Source organism: Rhinolophus ferrumequinum, chromosome 14 (assembly GCF_004115265.2).
Source record: "Rhinolophus ferrumequinum isolate MPI-CBG mRhiFer1 chromosome 14, mRhiFer1_v1.p, whole genome shotgun sequence".
NCBI classification, from domain to species: domain Eukaryota; kingdom Metazoa; phylum Chordata; class Mammalia; order Chiroptera; family Rhinolophidae; genus Rhinolophus; species Rhinolophus ferrumequinum.
This window is the reverse complement of record NC_046297.1, coordinates 43,253,717-43,277,840: the sequence shown is the minus strand read 5'-3', so window position 1 is coordinate 43,277,840 and position 24,124 is coordinate 43,253,717. Positions and strand designations below refer to the sequence as shown.

At 43.7% G+C, this 24,124-nt stretch overlaps 1 protein-coding gene across 7 annotated transcripts in view; it reads left to right on the top strand.

Annotated features, from left to right (window-relative positions):
• Positions 1-24,124, top strand: part of NCALD (neurocalcin delta) — a 409,311-nt gene extending 385,187 nt beyond the window's left edge. For all 7 annotated transcript variants that reach the window (XM_033126600.1, XM_033126602.1, XM_033126601.1 and 4 more), the window contains 3 exons: positions 6,448-6,844; positions 20,355-20,460; positions 23,261-24,124. In XM_033126600.1, coding sequence (XP_032982491.1) covers positions 6,467-6,844; positions 20,355-20,460; positions 23,261-23,358 — 582 coding nt within the window. In that variant the 5' untranslated portion in view covers positions 6,448-6,466 and the 3' untranslated portion in view covers positions 23,359-24,124. The remainder of the gene's footprint in view (positions 1-6,447; positions 6,845-20,354; positions 20,461-23,260) is intronic.

The following is a 24,124-nucleotide window of genomic DNA, read 5'->3' as shown; positions in this document are numbered from 1 at the left end:
CAGAATCAACTGTACGTGCTGATGGGATAAAAGTGAAAGGAGTCACAGATGAGTCCTAGGGCTTTGAGGTGAGCAGTTGGGTGGAAGATGCGGTCCTTTACTGAGACGGGGCATGTTGGGGTGGGGGAGAATACAGATTCAGAGAGGAAACCAAGAGCTCCAATTCCCGTCGTTCCATTGGATTGAGCACTTTGCTGTGATACCTTGAACTGGGCAGGAAGGACACAACGATGGAGAGGGCATAGTGTCTGCCTGTGTGTCACCCTCTGCTCTCGCTACCCATTCCTTTTCATTATCCCTCATGGGTTCCTTCTCCTCTCTCAGAATCTAAATGTCAGAGTGACTGAGGGCTCAGTACTTACCCTTTTTTTTTTCTATCCACATTCACTTTCTTGGTGCTTCATCCAGCCTTTGGCTATAAATACTATCTATATACTGATGACCCCCAAATTTATATTTCCTCCTTGTATATCTTCATTGGACTTTAGACTTATGAGGTGTGATCAAACGATGCAGTGAATGTTTACATTTAAAAAAAAATTATTACAGTAAAAGACACATTGCCATTAATCCCCTTCAAAATATTCCCCCTCTCTTCAAACACACTTATCCCAGCATTCTTGCCACTTTCTGAAGCAGTTCTAGAAGTCCTCTTTCCTGAGTGTCTTTAGTTGCACTGTCGTGGCTGCCTCGCTGTCCTGAATCATTTTGACTTTGGGGAAGAGCCAGAAGTCGCATGGTGCCAGATCTGGTGAATAAGGTGGATGAGGACATACCATAATGTTTTTATTTGACAGAAATTACTGTACCAGAAGTGATGTGTGACACGGTGCGTTGTCATGAAGGAGGATGATTTACGGCACACTTTAAAATACACCTTCTCTCAATCGTAGCTCACACCTAACTGCCTGCACCGAACAAGTTGAAACTTGTCACACACTGTTACTACGGTTGCACACCGCTTCCCGTATTGAAGATCCCTGCCTTTCTGTTGGATAGCACTCGGCAGCAGTGTTCATCATATTTGTTGATCACAAGAGAAAGCTTCCATGTTACACATCACTTCTGTATGGCAATTTCTGTCTAATGAAAGCACTGTGGTGTGTCCTCATCCACCTGATTCACAGGACCTGGCACCAGGCGACTTCTGGCTCTTCCCCAAAGTCAAATTGACTATGAAAGGTTTTGAATCCATTTATAACATCGAGGCAGCCACGACAGCACAACTAAAGACACTCACGAAAGAGAACTTCCAGAACTGCTTCAGAAAGTGGCAAGAACTCTGGGATTAAGTGTGTTTGAAGAAAGGGGGAGTATTTTGAGGGGGGTTAATGGCAATATGTCTTTTACTGTAATAAAATTTTGTTATTTAAGCATTCACTGTATTGGTTGATCACACCTTGTACATATCCAGCTATCTGCTTGACATCTCCAATGGGATGTATAATAGGCATTTCTGAATTAACATGTGCACAGCTGAGCACTGATATCCACGTGCCCTGCCTCACCCCAAAGCCCTGCTTTTCCTGCCTTTTTCCTATTTTAGCAAATGTCAGCTTCATCCTGACAATTGCTTAGGCCAACACCTTGGAGTTATGCTGGACTGTCCTCTTTTCTCCAACCATACATCTGAATTGTCATCCAATCCTGTTGACTCCTTCAGGCTGTGTCCAGAATCCAACCAATTGTCACCTGGTCTGCTGCTATCACCCTGGCTCCAGCCACCATTGTCTCTTGTCTGGATCACTGCAGTGGCCTCCTAACTGGTGTCCCCACCTCTGCCCTCACCCTCCTTTCGCTTATTCTCCACACAGCAGCCAGGATGATCCTGGTAGAATATAAGTCACTGCTGTCACTTCTCTGCTAAAATCATGCAGTGACTCCATCTCACTCAGAGTGAAAGCCCATGTCCTCAGGGTCACCACCCGCTCCCACATCATCTGGCCCTCATTACTGTTCTGATCTCATCTCCTTCTGTTCCTCATGCCCTCCACTCCAGCCATATCCTTGAACGTGCTAAGCATGTTCCTCTTCTAGACCCTTCTCACTTGCTGTTTCTCTGCCTGGAATAGTCTTCTCCCAGTTATTTCCATGGCTACCACCTTCACTTCCTCTGGTCTTTTTCAAATGTTACTTTCTTAATGGGGCCTTCCCTGGCTTCGTATTTAAAATTTCAACACCCAACCACCCCCACTGGCATTCCCAGAACTCCTTTTTTCTTTACTTTTCTCCGTGGCACATCTCCATCTAACATTTTACTTATTTATCTTCTGTAGTGTATGTCTAGCACTAGACTGCAAGCTCCATGAGAAAAGGAATTTTTCTTTTGTCTATTTCCTGCAGAATCCCCAGTGCCTAGATCCGTGCCTCACTTCTAGTGGACACTTCACACATATGTGTGGAAGGAGTGAGTTCTAGTAGGAAGTTGTTTCTTCTCTCTTCACTACCTCTTTCTAATGTTTTATGGAACTATTGTCTTCATTTCTATGCATCCTTTGTCCACGGAGCTGGTGGTAAAACCAGTGGACAGCCAAGCACAACTCCAGCTTACTGTGTGGCTCTCTTATTCACAAGCTGTGTAACTAAGGACAAGTTGCTTAGCCTCTCTGAGTTTTAACTTCTTTGCTGGTAAAATGAAGAAAGCCTGTCTTGGCTATCACTCAGGATTGTTGTAAAGGTTCAATAGAACAACGTATGAAGGATCGTCAAGGGTAAGACGTGGTTTTCATTTTCCATCGCGTCTGCCCCTGACTCAGGGCTGGAGCTCTACGTATATGATTGTCTCATTTAATTCTCACATCAAGTCAATGAGACATGAACTCATACTACTGAATTCATTTCACAGATGAGGAAACTGAGGTGCAACAAGTTAAGTGAATTACCCAAGAGCTAGACAACAAGAGAGCCAGGCTTTGAACCCAAGCATTTTTATCCCGTGGTCTGAGATTGTCCCTATTACGTGCTACTGGACAAAACAAATGTTTTAATGACTGAGTGGAGTAATGAAAACGATTTGACCTGAAGTGAAACATTTGTCTCCAGACCATTTTTTCCTTGATAGTTAATTAATGTGGCATTTCCCTGATGTTATTTTTCTTCTTCAACTCAAACAGGCAGAAATTCCTGTAGTTTGGAAGAAAAAGGTGTTGTCAGGCATTCCTCTATCTTTTCCCCCCTCCCCCAAAGAATGAAACTCTTTATCTTAGGTCCCCTGAGATTTTTGTCATACAGTCTAACCAAGTCCAGATGGTTTTGCAAGTTCAGACATCATAGGTAGTAAAGTATTTGTAGTTATCCACTGAAACAAATTCTGGACTAAATTACACACACACACACACACACACACGCACACACGCACACGCTCCCCAAATAACTTATGCCATGCTCTTCTTCTTTGTTTGTGTTATGGCCTTTCTGTGCTAATGAATTTGTAAATGTGGTTTAATTACTGTTTACTGAAAAATAGCTGCACACAGATCAGGCTCGGTGGGAGACTTAGCCAAAATGTTGAGGTAATTTGTTTCTAGTGCAAAAACAGCTAATAAATGAGCAGCAATTTTTAAACACTGAGAAAGGAACTTATGTTACGTTTTGGAGAAACAATGTTTCATATATTTAGGGAAACAAATCATTCTTTAAGAGAGTGGATTTAAATAACCAATGGCATTTTCCCCCAAGGCCAGGTACACGGCAATTTGCACAGTACCAAAAGAGTATAAGAACAGTGATTTGATTAAACACCACACCATAAAGCTATATTCTAGAACTCCCCAAAAGGAAAGCTCAAAAGTATTTGCAAATTCCATCAAATGTTTCAGAGCTCTGTAAACCCATATATTATGTATTACCTCATGTTTCTGAATTCTTGTCTCAGGCAAATTGCCAACTTAGCAACTAAATGACAGTTTTAAAATTCTAATAAAAACCAGCCCCTCTAACTTTGCTTTCTTTCCTCCAGAAAAAAAGGCAACACGAGATGGGAGTGAAAGTTATTGGAAGGTTCAATTTATAAATTCTGTTTGTGCTCCATTTGGAGTTGTAGTTTAATTTTGATCTTGCATAGTATGATGTTTGCCTGATTCCGCTTAAGGAGGGACTGCTGAAAAAAGTTCCTTCCTGCAGCTATTGGTTCTGCTCATAGGAAGGGAGCTCCCTCCCACTGGCTCTGGGGGAGCCTGGCTGAGAGCTGGAGTGGAGCCAGTTCTACCTTCAGTGCAGAACTCCCAAGACAAAATCAGTCAACTTAGCAATTAACAAGGGTTGCTTATTGTTTCCTGAACTGTGTATATTATGGAAGAAGTTTGAGCAGTGTGAGATGCAAACGCTGCCCTCTAGGAATTCATTATTAGTGAGGGCAACAAACAGGTATACAGGCAATTCAATGTAAGAGACCCCAAGGGTGAGAGGTGGGGTATAAGTGAAGGAGGTCAAAAGATATAAACTTCCAGGTTCTGGGGATGTAATGTGCAGCTCGGTGACTATACTAACAATACTGTATTGAATATTTGAAAGTGACTAAGAGAGTAGGTCTTGAAAGTTCTCAACACAAAAACTATTTGTAACTATGTGTGGTGATGGATATTAAATAAGTTTATTGTGGTGATCATTTTGCTGTATGTACATATATCGGTCATTATGTTATATACCTTAAACTTATACAATTGTATATGTCAATTAAATCTCAGTAAAACTTGGTGGGGGGAAGGGATCCCAAGACCAAGTCTTAACTACTAGCGTGTAAAACAGCATTCTGAAAACTCAGGCCTCATCTTTGTGGTGGAAAGACTCCTTTGCCAAGAAGATTATTCCATGTTTCCATGTTGTGATTATTTATCTGTCATTCATTAACTCACCAAATGTTATTTGTGGTGTCCCATATACAATTTGTCCCATGAGACCTGTATAGTGGGAGGGAGACAGATATAAACAAAAAAACACACCAACTGTAAAATCTCAAAGGAAATGGAAAATCATGATTAAAATAGAGATGTGTTGTCATATATTCTATAATTTTTCCAAGCCTTACTTTCAGGGTTTTTTCCAATATAAGAAAAATGTAAAATACAAGTGCAGAAACTCTTTATGAGAAGGGGTTTATCTTGACCATGCTTAAGTCATAAAACTTTGGAAATAGAAACTAAGCTCAGATATCCTCCAAGAAGGCTTCCCTGATTTGCCCCCATTTGGCTTGGGTTCCTTTCCTTGTCCTCTCACTACACCACATTCATTCCCCATTTATTATTTATTGTATTGTCCCCACCCTGCACCACCACCCCTGTATATACACAAGTAGGTGTCCCTTAAAGAGGAGGAGACATGTCTTTTCTTTGCATCCACACTGCCATAAACATGTCTGTTATGTGGCGCTCAACAAATGTTGAATGTCTATGTGAATGGGAAGACAATAATTACATGTATTTCACCATCTAATAAAAGTTGCCTTCATTCTCCCCACTACATTAAGTTTAAAAATATAGAACAAAAAGGTGTAAGATATACATTTTTGTTTATTAAATGTAAATGCGTTAAAACATGTTAATAGCATACTTAGATGAGTATGCATTCAAAAAATCTGGAAGGACACACACCAAAATGCTAGCAGTGTTTATTTCTACGGATTAAGATTTTAAATGAGGCTGACCTTTTTCTTTCTGCATCACTGTGTTGTTTTACTATTTTCACTATGGATGTGTGCTGCCATTAGGATAAGAAAATATGAAGTTATTTGTATTTTAAAAAGGAAAGTTTAGCCTATTCCATAAGCTGTAATCATAAGACATAAACAACTTTATGAAGTATCATCTTTCCCATCTATGAGTAAAGTAAACCCAATGTTGGCAATCGTTTGACTTTGTGAGTTTAAATAACTGACCTAGCTTGGTAGCATTTAATGGTATCAAGTAGGTTTCTATTTTCCTTACTTATGTCTGTGTTTATAATATTCAGAAGGTACCCAAGCAGCACTTTCCTAGTAAATATTCTAGTAATGAAACATGGTGAATGATCTCTTTTGCTCTCTCTCTTCCTCTCCTTTAATGCTCCCTTCTTGGATTGAGTGTTAGAACTGGTCTTCTTAAAGCCAGGCTAGACCTCTTGCAAATGGATAAGGCAGAACTAAGTAGCCAGTTCTCTCTCTCTCTCTCTCTCTCTGTCTCTCTCTCTCTCTCTCTCTAACATTCTCTCTCTTGCATTATTCATCTCTTGTTTTCAGGTTGGCTCTGTATTAAAAAAATATCATTTTCTGGTTAGTAATATTTGTGCTGTGCATGTTTGGCCTGCCTGTCTTTCTATCATTTTGTTTGGCTGACCACAACACTGGAAGACCTAAACAATGTTATTAGGCTAAAATAGAGTTTATTTCTTTTTCCCAGAGGAACAATCACAATTTATAACTTGTTCCTCTAAAGAACAAGTCTGAAGATTTTGTATATTCTTTTCTACCTACAGCTGAATTCTTGCTGCCAGGATGGGGAAACAGAACAGCAAGCTGCGCCCAGAGGTCATGCAGGACTTGCTGGAAAGCACAGACTTTACAGAGCACGAGATCCAGGAATGGTATAAAGGCTTCTTGAGAGACTGCCCCAGTGGACATTTGTCAATGGAAGAGTTTAAGAAAATTTACGGGAACTTTTTCCCTTATGGGGATGCTTCCAAATTTGCAGAGCATGTCTTCCGTACCTTCGATGCCAATGGAGATGGGACAATAGACTTTAGAGAATTCATCATAGCCCTGAGTGTCACATCGAGGGGCAAGCTGGAGCAGAAGCTGAAATGGGCCTTCAGCATGTACGACCTGGATGGAAATGGCTACATCAGCAAGGCAGAAATGCTAGAGATTGTGCAGGTATGTAGCCCTAGCCCTTCCCAAAGAGAAGAACATGAGTCACAAGTAAGAACTGGCAGGTGCACACTATAGCTTACTGCAGAGGGTGCAGACCGGTGGCCCACCTGGGCACTGATTTGACCTACCCAGTGTGTTTGAAAATGTTGAATCCTCATCACAAAATAGGGATATTGCACATAAAAATGCATATTGGTTGGCATCTCTTGAAAACTCTGACCTGGCAACACTGGGCCCCTGTTTTTGCCTGGCATGAATCACCTGGGCCTTTGTGGTAACTCCTGTTGGACAGATGGACATGCAGTCTTCAGCTGGTCATGCTCACTATGGCCACTCCCTCCACTCACTGCACTGACCTTCCTTTGAGGTTATATCTCCTGGAGTGGTATTTAACACTCAAATTCTGACCTGGGTTCAAACCTTGCCTCTTTCAGTCACTACCTCTGTGACTTTGACCAAGTTAGTTCACCTAAGTGCGCTTCACTCTCCTCATCTGTAAAATAGAACTGCCAACAGAGCCCACCCATATTGTGGGTTATTTGAAGAGTAGATGTGACTGTCTATGAGCAATGCTTAGCCAGGACCAGCCTTTAGGAAAGCTCATCATCATCCTCAGCCTCAGCATCAATTTACAACTTCATTAGACTCTTGACTAAAGGGAGGCATCTCTAGGTGAGGTTCTGTCCCATCTCATCGGAGATACAAACATTATAAAATTGAAGCCTCCATCATTTTAGTTGGAGGCACTCGATTTCATTTCCATAAATCACTCACCCAGAGTAAATTTCCTGAACAGAGCAGGAGAAGGGGCCCACGTGTTGGCCACATTTTCCTTGTGACACCCAAGGGGAAGGTGGGAAAGGGACATAAGGAGCTACAGTCCTGGCAATGGCACCTTGATCCGCAGTGGGTGGGTCCCAGAGACAAACCTAAAAGACTGAGACAGGGCTCAGGAGAAGACAGGAGAGCCTCTGCTGCAGGCAGTGGGAAGGAGAAGGTGGATGGGTGGGTGACACCAGCGAGAGATGGCCATCACATGCCATCTTGGCATGTGAGGTGGGTACAATAGGGAAATATTTGGCAGCAGAGAGCAGGGCCAAGAGAGTCGCATTTGGTTTGCTGGAAGGCTCATCACAGAGGCCAACACTCATGCAGAGGTAGAGTTGCAGCCCCTGGAGAACTGGCACGGGGCGGGGGGCTTTTGGGAAGGTGGGAGGTGGATGTAACTCTCCAGGAGGCAGAAAGGACTCAGCTGCTGGTGCGAATGAGGGCGGAGGCGTAGGGGACTTGTTTTCAGGGAACCAAGAAGACCTGGTTACAGACACCCCCAAGACTCACTTGTTATTGAGCTTTGCGGCTGAGGCCTGGGGTCCGCGCCTGGGCCAGTGGGACTGACCGCACACGGGCAGTCAGAGTGACGACGGGGCGTGGTGCAGGGATTCAGGACAAGGCGTCCACGTGACCTTCCTGTATTTCTGGGAAGCTCGGGAAGACCTGCCAACTAGCTCTCCGGTTTTCTTGGGCCACCTGTGGCTTTTCCTTCACCTCAGCGGTAACTATCTGATTAAATTGTGTTAAATTAATCCCTCAAAGACAGGGATCTTGAACCAAAATAAAGGCTCTCCCTTTCCCAAAGGATAAATGTATGGAAAATAAAATGCCTACTGTAAAAATATGGGCAGTATAGGAAAATATAAAAGAAAACGAGAAAAATTTTCCATAATCCCACTCCACCAACAAAGAGAATCACAGCTAATAATTTTCTAAAATAACCTGGTCCTATTTCCATGCATTTACAAATATCAATTTCATTAATGTATATGATATTTTGTGACTTGCATTTTCACTTAACATAATAACACAAGCATTTCTCATGTTATAAAAACTTTTAATAAAGATATTTTAATGGCTGCATAATAGTCATACACTATAATTTGCTTAGTTTTCCCTTACTGTTGGATATTTAGGTTGTTTCCACTTTTCATTATTATACATAATATTATAACTTTGAAAAATAAAATAACAAACAAATAACCCTTGTGCATGAAGCTTTTTCTATATTTAGGATATTCCCTTAGACTAAATTCCCACAAATGCAATTACTAGGCTGAACGGGGTGAGCATTTATTTCTACGGCTCTTGGTACACTCTGCCAAATTGATTTCCCAAATGTACTCCTGAAGTGAGTAAAGGGCGTCCCATATCATAGCACTTTTCTGATTTTTCTTAATCTTTGCTAATTAAACAAAAGTTTAAATTTAAAAGGTGAGTCATTTTAATAGCTTTGTTTTGTCTCCCCTTTTTATCCGGGAGTGCTGTGCTCCGCCCCCACGTTCTCTGCCTCTCCTTTTGGAGAGAAATGCTTCCTGACTGGGACCTAAGAAAAAGAATTCCTGCCAGCCACTGTATTGTGTCCGGGTTAGCGTTTTCTCCCGGTTGCCCCTGCTCAGTGCTTTGGTGACTAGTATGATGAACATGTTGACCCCCAGGCAGGGAGGACCCTGCAGGCCACGTGCACTTATAGAAATCAAACCATCCCCACCTTCATTTTGCACTTAGGGTGAAGCGCCCTAGTGCACTGGGAACCAGTAGTATAGGGGGGAAACGGACTTTCTCCCTGTGCTATGGAATCCAATTTGCAAGGGAGAGTGGGAAATTGCAGTGAATATGCAGAAGGTTCTAGTAAGCACTTGCTGAGCTCTTGCTGACTTCCTCCATGTTCAATATGGAATGTAAAAAGTGATCATCAAATTGAAGGAGCAGTCAGCCTACCAAGGCATTTTCTCCTCTGTAAAGGATCTCGGTCCCCTCACAGACCAACCGTCAGTTTCCAGGTCATAACTGGAAGGACACTGATTCTTTCATAAACACTTATTATACCCAGGGTTTTTAAGAAGCCTGCAAATGGAAAGCTCAAATTTCCTAAGTTGTTTTCTACAGTACCTCGCCCAGATGATTAAGATTCATGACAGTAGAGAGGAAATATTGCAGCATCCTGAGGTGACTTCCAAATCACCAATGAGATTACATTAAATTTAGAACCATTTTCCTATTAAGGGCTATGCTATTGTATTCTGCTAACTTGCAAGCCAACAATTCATGTATTCTGCCTCATTCTTATGCTAATCCCCAGTGTTCAATGATTCTGAATGAATTGGAATTTGCTGAAGGATATTACTGAACTTCTCATTCTACATTTTATCCTCCCCCAACCCCCTTTTGAAAACCCATACTCTAGGCCTGTCACTGCCCCAAGGAGCTGTCTATTTGCCTTTGTGGGGATTGTCTTTTTTTGTTTCTAGCTGGTCCACACCTTTTAGGAGAACCTACATTTACAGCGGCTACATTTACGAGTACTTCAGAGGAGTCAGTGTCCCTTAGGTTTCTGCTTTGTGCCCGGGTAAATGTCTCTTAGAAGAGATGAAATGAAGGCAGGCTGTGGGCCAGCAGAATCATACACAAATTAAGGATCTGTTGGTTAAAGTGACTAAAACTTACAGCTTTATTACAAGTGTCAATATGTAAATTCTTGGCCGAACTTCTGTCACTCCAAGACTCAGCAATTCAAACTATTTATTAAATGCAAATTCAAAATGTTTAGCTACAAATACTAGTAACTGGTCAAGGGATTGGTGTCCAATAAGTTTATCATTGGCTTGGCAATGAATGGAGTGTAAGACTCCATATTTTTCCAGTTTTTCTTCCCTGATGTTGCTTCCTGTAGTTCAGCTTTGGTATCCTCAGAACACTGTTTATAGTAATAAGCTGAAATCCTTTTTACTTCTTAATATGGGTAGGAAGGACTCTAATGTGGACTCTGTAATACTGAAATACGCTGTATTAGTTTCCGCTTGCTGCTATAACAAATTACCATAAACTTAGTTGCTTAAAGCAACACAAAGTTATTATCTTAGAGTTGTCGAGGTCAGAGGTCTGAAATCAGTTTCAGTGGGCTAAAATCAAGGTGTCCACAAGTTGTGTTTCTTCTGGAGGTTTCAGAGGAAAGTCTGTTTCCTTGCTTTTCCTAGTTTCTGAAATATTCCTTGGCTTGTGGCCCTTTTCACCCATCTTCAAAGCCAGCAACAGGATTGATTGAGTCCTTCTCATACTACCATTCCTCTGGGTATCTCTTCTGCTTCTCTCTTCCACTCATAAAAACCTTTGTATTACACTAGGACCAGCCAGATAATCCAGAATAATATCCCCATCTCAAGATCCTTAACTTAATCACATCTGCAAATTCTCTCTTATTATGTAAGTATATTCACAGGTTCCAGGGATTATACATTTTGGGGGGACCATTTTTCAGTCTACCACATATGCCAAAATGCAGTTATGTTTCTTTTAAAAAAAATAATTTTGTGTTCTACTAGCATCTGGATGAACAAGCAAAACCATATGCAGATTTATTTTCGGACTCTTAAATGAACATTTCCACATTCATGTATTTGTTTGTTTTTTAAGTGACAAATTTAGGAACATGATTTAGGCCCAGTATTTTATTATTGCATCAAAACCACCTCTCAGGAGACTTAGACCAGATAATGACACTGACTTGTCCCCATGTTATAGCAGATCTTCCCCTCTGGGTGGGGGCTAGGCTCAGATCACTGCTGCAAGGGGAAGGAGACTGCTTCCTGCCCTACGCTGTTCCCTGTCCCTCAGCCCAGATGAAGGCAGGTCTGAGCATCTGAGCACCCACGCCCATCACAGCGCAGGCTGTGTGGAAGGGCCAACGAGCATGTAAGTGGCATTGCCAATTGGGCCACGATTGCTTAGATGCTCTCTGGGATCTTGGGGGTGAGAGAACGCTGAACTTAGGGATTCGTTAATGGGACCACAACACCACCAGGGAGAAAATCCACGAAAAACGTGGAGTTAAACTGTCCCCCTTCTGTTCTCAGAAAGTCATAGGGACCCTTGAAAGAACAAGTGTTTAATGACAGGACTGTCATTGGTTAGAAGCATATAAACTGCCTTGCATTACCTTTATGATTAGACAAAAGTTGATCACCTGTATCCAAAACAAAGAAGAGGAAGCCAAGGGAAGAATTGGCAGGTGAGAGTTGGTGTCTTGGTCAATATCATCTTGCCTCACTCCCTTTTTAATCTCCCTTTTCCTTCTCTTCCTTGGGTAAGTTACTTCACCTTCTTGTGCATTGTTTTCATGATTTGTGAACTAGAACTAATCTTAACATCTGGCTCATGGGTCATTGGGTCATTGTAAGGGTTAAACAGTTATTACAAGTAGAACACCTAGAACAGTGACTATCATGGAATACTCAATAAATATTGGCTACTATTTTTCTATAGAAGTGTCCAGGTCTGGGACAGGATGTTTCCCTGAAAAGTAACAAAAGGTCATTTCCCAATCAAAGGTCAAGGCAATAGATAGAATCTTCCATTAAGTTTTAAGTTAAATCTATCTAGTCATAAAATGTATGTTCACAAAGGAAAGGGAGGTAACCAACTAAACCTCCAATTGGTGGAACCTCACAGAAAAGAGATTCTTGTACAGACAACTTTAGGAGTTCCCAGCCTTCTTCAGCTGTTGTCTTTCCCACAAAACACCAGCCCACCTGGGAATAAGCTAAAACTTCTGGGCTGCTATCATGCTCACAGGACTCACCTTTCCGGGAGAGAATGTGGTTGGCACCACGAGTTCCCCAAATTCGTACTGTGGACCTGAACCCACAGGTGTACTTCATGCGTTAGGACTGTTTGAAGATGGCCTGTCTGGATTTGTTCTAAAGTTCAAGTTAGAGACTTTCCAAAAGGAATATATAGTTTGACATAGTGTTACCCATAGCAGTTGTCAGGGAATTTACTTTGAAGACCAGGTTAGAATAATTTCTAATGAGCATATTCATTACTTGGATGTTAATGATTGCTTTGGAAATAGTCGATGTTCAAATAACTGTTGTCTTAAAATCAGACTCTCCCTCCCAGTTGTGATTCCGAGTTGACTGGCACTTTTGGCAAAGGCAAAGTGACCTTCAGAACACCTTTTTTACCTTTTCACACCATTTGTGTGATGAAACCTGAGGATGGAGTTTGGGCATGTACTGGCGACCCATCACAGATTTCATTTTTGGTTTTTGTTTTTTTGTTTTTTAGCAGTATGGGAAAGCTTTTTTCTGATTCACTTACGTGACGACTAAGGCATACATATTTCTATAGCAACTGGATGAGGAGGCAGGGAGGAGATGGTGGTGGCCATCCAAAGGTTTCCCCTCCAAAAGCACCAAACAAACTCAGAGATGAAACCCACCTGGTCGCAGGAGCACAACTGTGACCATTTCAGGCAACCAATATTTGTGCATATTTGTGCCACAGAGAACCACAGTAAGATCCAGAGATATTTCTGTGTACATTCTTTTTAGAACAACTTACTGAGTGGCACTTGCATTTTTTTTCCCAATGGTCTTTCTAAATTGATGTCATAGACATTATGTCACTTTTAATATGATCCTTGGAGACCTGAAGCTCTGTGCTCTTCTGAATCTGAAAAAAACAAAAACAAAAACAAACAAAAAGTGGGGATAAGGGGAAAGCTTCTAGTCCATCTTGATATGGCCCCTGGGAGTTCAGCTCCAAACTCTTGCCTAATTCTCAATTAGGCAATAAATATGGACCACAGAGGTTACTCTGGAATGCGACTTAAATTTCTTTCCCGGAGGAAACTTTAAGGCAATTACTTAGGCTAGTGACTTTGTCTAAGAACTAACCTTAGTGCTTGCTTAGCAGTTGTGTTTGATTTTTCCCTTTCTTGTTAGGGGATTAATCTTATCATGACAAGCCACACTATAATTTAAGCATCAAGTATGCCATCTGGAAACAAGAGTGATGTCTGCTACCCAAAAGGCACCACTCACTGGCTATTCCATCCCAGCCTTCTCTGTGGACTCTTCTTCCTTCTCTTGCTCTCTAAAAGTGGATTTTCCCAAGTAGAGTTCCAGCTATAACCTTTTTTTCTTTTCATTCCCTCCAAGAAGTCTCATCTTACCAGGGCTTGTTATGGGCTAGGCATAGTGGTAAGTGTTTTCCATGCTGTATTAGTTTCCTATGGTCATTGTAACAAATTACCATGAACTGTGTGGCTTAGAACAATAGAAATTTATTCTGTCACAGTTCTGAAGGCCAGAAGTCCAAAATCAAGGTGTGGGCAGGGTTGGTTCCTTCTGGCGACTCCTGGGGGTATATCAGTTCATGCCTCTCTCTTAGCTTCAGGTGGTGGCCAGCAATCCTCGGTAATGTTTGGCTTGAAATGCTGCATCTCTCCAATCTCTGCCTCCATCATCACGAGACATTCTCCCTGTGTGTCTGTGCCCAAATTTCCTTCTTCTTGTAAGGATACCAGTTAATTGACTGACTAACGCTTTTGCTGATCTAATGTGATCTCATTTTTAACCTGATTACATCTTCAAAAACCCTATTTCCTTCTTCAAAAACCCTATTTCCTATTTCCACACTCGCAGTTGTGACCTTATTTGGAAATAGGGTTTTTGAAGATGTAACCAGGTTAGACGTGAATTTTTGCAGGACACTAGTCAACCTAGCGCATATGCATCATCTCATTTCATCCTCCCCACAACCGGATTAGCCCCATTCTATGGATGAAGAAGCAGATTGCTTCCAGAGCTTCACCTCTTCTATATCCAACTGTTAATAGACATCTCCACTTTGTAACAGTACCTCAAAGTCAACATTCCAAAAAAAACCTCAGTATTGCCCCTCACCCCAAAATGTGAGGGCCTATGGCACGGCGCCACAATGCCTGTGTAGGACAGTAAAAGGGCTCTTTGGAAGGCGTGGTTTGAAGCTGCCGTTGCATAACATGTTACGTAAGATTGAAAACATAGTGAATGAAAACATAGATTGAAAACATGTCTAAAAATGGTGGGCACCTCACTGACTTGAAATAAGACAGTGGCAGTTGGAATAAGAGATTTAAGAAAATATTAAGGAGGCAGATTTAATAGGTCTGGTGATTGTCTGGATATGGAGCTAAATGGTGGAGAAATGCCAAAGATGTCTTTGCTTTGATTACAGGATGAATAGTAGGGCTATTTACAAAATAATAAAGGGGTTTTTTTTGGAGGGGAGAGATAATGAGTTTTTCAAGTAAAATCTTACATGAAACCTAATATAAGAATGGAGCTGGTGGAAAAGGGGTACGGTCCTTAATCTCCCCCTTATCCTTTCCCCACCTGTGAAAGTGCCCGAAGCACCTCGGTAGAATTGTTAGGAAAGTTACTGATTTAAACTATTCTTCTAGCTCTAAATAAGAAAGTACTTACACCATTCCAGATACATCGATATTCACCCCATTTTTACAGTGTTTCCAAGGAAGACCCTCCTGACCTCTCTCCGCCATCCTCTCCTGGGATATAATAGCCTTCTAAGCACAGTACTGATCTTTATCTATAATCTAAAAACGACCCTGTGCCTATTCATTTCTTTTGCCCTTGGTTGGTGGTCATGCGGCCTTGGATGTCCCGTTAGAAGACCCTGAATCTTCTGATGAGAAGAATCAGTCTGGTTTCCTTCAGAGAGAAGGTTGAGCTTTTAACTCTTGGAATCGTGCCTGCCCTCAGTTAATCCCACAAATTTTATCAGTTAGGATGCGAGCCCTTCCTTTCCAACATTCCAAGAGGGAAAAAGAAATATAGGACACCAGGAAGCTGGTAAGACCCATGGCCACATGGCCTGCATGGGACAGAGCCAGAGCTGGGCCCCTGGGTGTCCCATAGCTCTGCATTTATCCAGAGACAAGAATAGGGCTCTTCAAGTTTAATTAAGAACAGGATGTCCCTGCTGGGCCTCTCATTGATGTTGCTAAAAATATAGTAGGGAAGTAGCCTGGCCTCTTCATGGTTTAATCCCATTAAATTTGGGGGGGTGGGAATTGGAGCTAATAAAAGACATGATTTGTTTCAGATTGCTGTCTGGAGTTGTGTCTTTTCTCTCCCTGTGTTGTGGAGTCCTAGATTTTGAAGTTCTAATGCAATCAGCTTTGGGTTGTTGATGCCGTGGGAAGGGAGCAAAGGGACAGACAATTCCCTAAATGTGGTTTTGCAGGCTGTCATCCACTTACTTACTCTTGGGACCACTGGAATGCATCACCTCAGCTCTTTGCTCACTGCTCTAGTACCACCCGCGTCATAGACCTGGTTTTGTGTAAGCCCCCCTGTGTGTTGATGCACGTTAAAAAAAATAAATAAATAAATCTAGTCTGAGTGCTATGAAAGCCATCTGGAAATGTGACCCTCTTAAAGGACTACTCACTTCCTCTTCAGCCCCACAAGGTACTCAAACTTTGTGCGTCTTGCCTCATTCCAGAAACCCTGTTTGTAAATATATTCATGTAAGGGCACCCTGACATTTTTTGGATTTTTTTTGTGTTGTTTTTGTTTTTTTGTATTAACCTGTTCTTATTTCTCAGTCCCAGCCCTATCCTTTCACCTAATAGCTAAAGATTAAAACTCTTAAAGACTTTCTGTTGAGTGTCAGAGGCTTGTCTTCTAATACAAATTCATTTGTTCATTTGGTCTTTCATTCATTTGCTGAACAATAGTATTAGGGGATGATCTCTAGAGTATTATACAGTTGACTTCCTGTCAGAATCTCATAATGATAATTTGATGAGCCCCAGCTCTTAGAGGCTGAGAGTTACAAGGAATGCTCCAGACCAGTGGGTTTTACTCGCCACCAAGGGACCGAAGTGTAATATAGGCGTGGACTTTCATAACAATGATTCAGGCATTACTAGAGTCACCATATCCATCTAAATGGTGCTCATAAAAAATGGGGTGCTTTTCTTTCCAATGTGGTGTTTCCCAAACCCTTTGCCAGAGGATTGGTGTGATATAAAATAAGACAGAGCCTATCAGTCTTCATAATTGAATCCCTATTACCTAGTACATAGTAGACACTCAATAAATAAGTGTTAAATAAATGATGACGTAATTTTTTTAATTCTGTGAACACCATTGTCTGCAAATAAGGGAGTAGAGATGGATTTGGAAAGTACGTGTTTTAAGAAAATCAAATTTATTATCAGTTCTTTCTTTTTGTTTCTCGTTGGAGAAATACAGATACCGTAACATGATATGTGAGGCCCCACTGTCGTGTCCTGACCGGCTCTTCAGCCACAGCTTGTGCCACACTCACCTGCGTGCTCTCTTGGCCTTCTTACCACCTCTTCCACCTCGGGTGTCCTTTACCTCTTCATCTCTTTGCTCAGTCATCACTCCTCAGGGCAGCCTACCCTACGGCTCCTGAGACGGCCTGATTTCTCCATTACATCATCTCATAAGAGCAGGAATCTTCCTTCGTAGCACCGTTTTCAAGAAAGGTTTTACATTAATTTCTTTGAGTATTTTAATAATACTGGTCTGCCTTATTTAAGAGTAAACCCCGTGAAGGCAAGGATTGGGTAGATCATAAAGCCTGGTATGTAATATTTGATCCATAAATATTTGGTGCATGGCGGAGTGAATGGATGAATGAGTGACGATGGCGGAGGGAGTAAACGGAGAGCAGGGATTTTATTAACCTGGGTCCGTGGGTGGGATCCTGAATCCATGAACCCCTGAAGTTGTCTGCAATAGGGAGTATGTACCCATAAGCACATTTGCATGCTTTCTAAGGCAAGAGCTCATCACTTTTGATAGACTGAGGATCTTTCAGGGGTTTCACATGAATATGTTTAGTTATATGAATAAAAGGAGAAGAAAAAAAGAGGGTGGGACAATGAAAAAAATATATATTAAAGGAGAAAGGGGAACCTTTATAATGGGAAGCAGGATAGAAGAAAATTGAAAGAAGAGGAAGAGCATAAAGCAGGCGATAGGGTGGGAACCAGTTATTCCTGGATGAATCCTCTAAACTTAGTGAGCCCAAGTCTGTGCAAGCCCATGTTAGGAACTGCCAGGGGTTCAATGAATAGCCAGACCTGATTGCCACCCTCACATCTAAATAAGAGTGTCCTGGGTGACTACAATCCAGGGTGAGTGGAATGAAATGATCCAGGAGATGTTTAGAGGGAGCCATTTGCTAGCACAAAGGAAGTGAGATTACGCATAGCAGTAGAAGGAAGGAAGACCATGGGTAGGCTTCCTGGAGGAGGGTAACATTTCAATCTGCTCTGACCATATGAATAAGACTTCAAAGAGAGGGGAGAGGGATAGGTGAGCACTCAGATGAGAGAAGAGTGTAAATAAAGCTGCTGGAAACCAAGGTGTGTGTTGGACAGGTTGCCAGGCTCTTCACAGCCTTTGCAAATTATCTGAGTTGGGAGATGCCCTTTTTGGCCAGTTACAGACACAAAGCAGGTGGCACCTGGAATTACCAAGTGAGGTGACCTTATTGAGGCGAGAACAGACTCAGGGAAGGAACAATCAAGCCCCAAAGAAGGTTGAGGATGTGTAATTACACAGAATCCTTAAGACTTCTGGCAAAAAGTAAACCTATGGTTTGCTCATCAATGGTCGTCCCGTATCCCTTCCACAGCTCCTGAACTGTGTCAAGTCTCGCTCCTTTAAAGCAGGCATGCTTATGTGATCTAGTGTGATACTGATTTCTAAGTACTGTTTCTGTTGTTGTTTTAAGATTCCTGGACTTGTGAATTCACAAAATATTTAGATTGTGTAAGTATGAAATTCCTGTGAGGTGCGTGTGAGTGTGTGTGTGTGTGTGTGTGTGTGTGTGTGTGTGTGTTAGTTGTCGCCACTGATTCCCATTTAACTGGATCAAGAGTTACAGAAAACCTCCCACATGGGAGAAAAGCCCAGTAGAGGGTGCTAGACCTCAAGATATCACTAGTATAGAAAGACTCGCTTTCTACTCCTGTTACTAAACAGTCACCTGCCCTGTGAAATCTCAGCATCGCTTTTTCCATTTGTGAAAACAGCTCTAGTTCTATAGCCCTTCCTAGCTTCCCCAAGGAGTCAGGTATCCCCCGCAGCTTGGCACAGGGCACTCTAATCTCCAGCACAGATGGAGGTAAAGACCTGGACTGGAGGAGACAGCAAGTAGGGGTCCAGGAGGCAGACAGAGTATGGCTCATTGCTTGCCTCCAGAGCACACTTCAGTGAACATTTCTTGAGCAACTTGACTGTGGCCAAGTTTATCCCAGTGACTCCCATAATGCCAGCCAGGGCCACAGCTGTGAGCTTGACCTTCCTCCCAGATGGAATCGCTGTGGAGACTTCTCTGGAGTTCAGCGAAAGCTGTGGATGGGTTCAAGACAGACTCGGGGAGTCTGGCCTGAGGGGTCCCTATGGGGTGGGATCAGCCCAAGGGGCAACATACTGGGTGAGTCCATTTTTCATTCTTGTTTTATCACTGAGATTAGAATATTTGCCCACTACCCCTTTCTCCAGAACATTTTAGGGACTTGAGGCAGGTTGATCCTAAATAAGACTGTAAAGCAGTTAAGTTCAGCCTTCGGTATCAATTTTTCTCCCACATTTCCCATTTGGAAGCCGTCTCCCTTCAGCTGTCTTCCTTTCTCTTCTCCCTCCAATTACTCCACTGCATCCAGAACACCAGAACTTTCCAGATTTTTCTGCCCATCCACTGGCAAAATCTACTTTTAAAAAAAACTTCTTCCTAAGGCTAAAGTTCCCAAAATGAGTCTGATTAGCAAAGTCATGGTCTGGGGATAAAAACAATGACTTGACATTATTCTTCCCACATAACAACTACATTTGTCAGCTGAGGCCCTTGCTGAGTCCCACGGGGGGCTCCGCAGGCGATGTGGGAGGTGGTTTCAGCACTGCTTACAAAACTTTCAGTAGGACCCTCTTTTGCTCCTCAGATTTCAGATGTACCCCGTTCATCTCCAGCTTGAGATTGCATAATTATGTAATCCAGGACTCAGATGGCAGACTGTTTCCATCTTGGGGATATTTGGGAACTTGCTGAGAAGGAATGTGAGACCATTGTCACACAAACAGGGGGAAAGAGCATTGGATGGATTGGTGATGTCTGCCTGGGAGAAGACTAGGGCACACACTTGTAGACTGTCTGGTTTTGCCATCCTGAGGGATCTAGCTGGAGACCACAGCGCACACCTGTTCCCCCGGCCTGAGGACGGTCATCCACAGCCTTCTCCTAGAAGTGGGGTCCTCCGAACAGCAGCAGCGGCGGCATCACATGGGAGCTTGTTAGAAACGCAGAATCTCAGGGCCCCCGACCCAGCTCTACTCAACCAGATTCTGCATTTTCATAAGATTCTCAGGGGATTCATATGCACACTGAAGTTTTGACACATGGGGGTGTGGTGGGTCTTCCTGCCAGTTGTCACTCCTGAAGGTTCTCGGTGCTGGAGCAAGCTCTGTGGGCCTGGTTTCTCCCACCAGTGACTGTGCATCTGTTTTCTACAGCAGCAGATCAGGATGGGGGCCATTCCCTTAACCCTCCGTATTTGGGGAATTTAATAATAGGGCTATTGTGTGCCAAACCAAACCTTCTTTCTGTCTCCTCACCATGTTGCTTCTGTCCCCAGGCCATCTATAAAATGGTTTCATCTGTAATGAAAATGCCTGAAGATGAGTCAACTCCAGAGAAAAGGACAGAAAAGATCTTCCGCCAGATGGACACCAACAGAGATGGTAGGAGGCCGTGGCTGCTTTGCTCTACTCAGAGTGGGGGCTGCTGGAGGGGCTGGGGGTATCCAAGCAGGAAATGCCACTCAAGGACAAGGTGTTGGCCACAAGACCCTGGCTCATGGCTCATCCTGTGTGCTCCCTGGTGGTGCAGGACAGAAGAGGACCAGGGTGGGGACAGGCCCAGGAAACGGCAGGCTGGATCCCCACAGGCCAGCTAATCAGAAAGTGGGGCAGGGGCTTGATGTCATTCCACCCTGTCCCTAGTAGCTTTCACCCAGCCTGCCCAGGGGTTTAGTGGGCTCTCTTGCACATGCTCTAAAATGTTGGATTTCCAGGAGCCAAGAGGGCTCCGGCAGCCAGCCGTTCTGGAGGTGGTGGTAGGAAGGGAGCGAGGTGGCCAGCAGATTCTACCCTGAGGGTGCCACCCACAATTCAAATCTAACAAGGGGATGCAAAGCAAACCAAAGTGAAAAGGAAGGTTGGATTTCAAACTCAAGAACAGAGGGTTTTAGTAGTTGGGTTGCAGGGTAGAATATAGGAGGATCAATCTACTTTGAATTTTGAATAAACAACAAGTGATGTTTTCATATAAATATGCCCTATGCAATATTTGGGACATATTTATATGAAAGCAAACTGTTTATTGTTTATTTGAAATTCAAAATTAACTGAGTCATTTGCCAAATCTGACAACTCAATTGAGATGTAAAACCTGAGTTGAAAGAGCTCAGCCTGGAGCCGGGGCCATGAGAAGCCCCCACCCATCTGTAGCTCCTGCTGCGTTCCGCTGGGTGACCCCAGCAGTTCTTGTCAGTGATGAGCTGACAGACAGACTGACAGAAGGCTGTGTAGTAGAGCGAGACTCTCTTTCTAATCCCACACCCCCTGGGGCACCCGTTGCCTGAGAATCTGGGTTTGCCATGTTCAAGCCAATCTATTTGCTTCCTTTCCCTCACAAAGGTGCTATTACATCCTATTACTTTCCCGTAGGCTCCTTGATTCACAGCAAATAGTTTGATTGTTTTTGCAAAGACTAAATAAACACAGGATCATTTTAATAGTTAACGGACTTGCTGATGTTAAGTGGCACATTTTGCTGGTGCTCCAGGGAACACAGCTGAGTTTGTGTCTTGCCCAAGGCCCCGCCACCTCTTTAGATAGAATAGGGCTAAAGGATGGGAGAAGATCCACATACTGCAGGATAAAACTTGGCTGTGTGTTGATGGTAGGTGAGAAGTTAGGGTCCCCGCACTGGGGCTCTCAGTGGGATCACAGAGCACCAGGAGCCTTTTGCACAGCTCATTGCTATGCTTCTGGACCCCTGCCTGCTGCAGAGGCCTCACCTAGAGTCTCCTGCCATTAGATTCCTTTTGGTAGAAGCTCTTTGCCTCTAACTCCTGGCTGCGGATGTGAAAAGTCTGGCCTGCAGGCAAGTTAACCCAGGCGCCAACTCTGAAGCACACGGTAGTTAACTCGAGAGAGGCTGATGTATTCAGTGAATGCAGAATTGGCCCTGCCGCTTCAGACTTGGGGTCTCAGAGCTGCCCTTTGGGAGATCCCAAAGTGGTCAAGTGACCGCTCCCATCTTCTTTCTTTCACGCCAGCCTTCAAATCTGAGGAAGTTGTCACCGTTTTAACCACTGCTCAAGCCCGGGCATAGCTCATAAAAAAATGGCCAGAACACAAACCTTAGAAGGGGCCTGCTCTACATATTGAAAATGAATAGAAAAATAAATTCTGCCTTGCTCCTTCATGTAGATAAGGTGGATTTGGTTAACCAAGAACTAGGTGCTGGGGGAGGGGATTGTGGCTAATGGGAAGACATATTTGTTGGAGTGTGGAGGGCAGGGTTTGTGAAGGCTTCAATAGATAGCATCCGCCTGCCTGGAGCTGGAATAAGTTGAGAACCAATGAGCAGTAATCGAAGCCAGAGGACGAGCTTCCTTCGAGGGTGCAGCTCAGTGAGACAGCCTGATGGAGTGGGGACAAAACCCTCAGCAGCAGGGAGGAAGGCAGGCACTGCGCTGATTTGGAGGGTGGGAACAGAGAGGAGCGAGTCCTCTCACAGGCAGCCCCTGCCAATGGAAAGAAGAGAACAGAGCTGAACAGGGAGGCCCAGCTGCTCTTCCTAGGAGGGGTCCTTCTGGAAGCACCAGGAATGGAGGATAGGCTTTGCCTGCTCCCCGCAGAGAATTTGACTGGGGGACCTGGAAGGGCATTCAATACCTACTCCAGCTTACTGTGGAAGGAAAGGGACTCAGGGTAGATGTGGGGGCCCAGTCAGCCCAGTGTCCCTCCTCCAGCCTGTCAGGGTAGCAGGGACCCACCGGGACACCTCTCTGACTCCCGCACATATACCTTTATCCTCCTTACTTCATATGAAGGTGCAGCTGTCCTCACATGCTGTCCAGAAAGGGGCCCTCTGCCAGGTATCTGTGCAGAGGTTCCCAGTGACAGCATGGGAACAGCCCTGGTGCTGCGAGAGCCCAGCTTGGTTTCATAATGGCTCGGGACATTTGTTCTACAAATACTGAGTGAGTCCCTCCAGGGCACCTGAAGCTGGAAGAGCCAGGAGGGCAGGGGTCACATCAGAGCCACCCAGCACCACAGCAGGGCGGGCACGCAGTGGGCTCTCAGGGAGCAGTAGCAGTGCTAGGTGCTGGCAAGGCCCTGACCTGTGAGTCTCACATGGGAATGGTGTGGGACCGCTGGGACAAAGGGAGCCATCGCTGCCACCAGGATGCCCTGAGAACAGTGTAAGTTCATGCACTTGCTGCTGCTCACCCATCTTCTTGCTTTCTAGGAAAACTGTCCCTGGAAGAGTTCATCCGAGGGGCCAAGAGCGACCCATCCATAGTGCGCCTCCTGCAGTGTGACCCCAGCAGCGCTGGCCAGTTCTGAGCCTGCACCCCAGGAATCGTAGAGCTGCTTGTGTTCCCTTGTGATTTTTCTTTTTAACAATTTTTTTTTTTTTTTTTTTTTTGCCAAACAATATTGACGGTGATGCTGTTCCCTGTGCGGTCAGATGCACCTTCCTCCGTGATGCCCGCCTTCAGCTTCTTTTGTCCTGGATGCTTCATGGGGCTGCCCAGAGCCCCAGCGCACTTGTGGAGAGCATGGACAGTGCTGTCGTGCACAGGCTTTGTGGTGTTCATTGCTCTGATGATTTTTAATCGTTATTATTATTATTTTGTCTTGATTCTAATGTCTCTATTCCAAAACTGAAGACTCGGGGAGGCAAGAGAGGGGAAATCAGTCCAGTGCAATGATGCTATCGCAAGCTGCAAGGGGCTTGTTTGAAAAACAAAACTCCCCCTGGATCTGCTGTCACACATGCCCTAGGGATGATGTCACCAGATTCAGGATCCCCAAGGACAAAGAACCCTCTGGGGCCAGGCTATTAAAGGGACCTGGGGAATTTCCCCTGCAGGTCCGCCCCACCCCCGCCCCCAGCAGGCTGTAGTTTCTAAGCTGTGAACATTTTAAGGTAAATTAATAGGGGAGAGGGAAAAGATGGCTCAGCTATTTTTTCACAGGTTTACATTAGTTGAGCTAAGATGAATTTCTTTGGAAATTGAAACACAAATGGTAACTTATATTTCGAGACCAGACCCATCTTGTTGCCTCTTGTGATTTAAAAAAAAAAAAAAATGCTGTATATAAAATA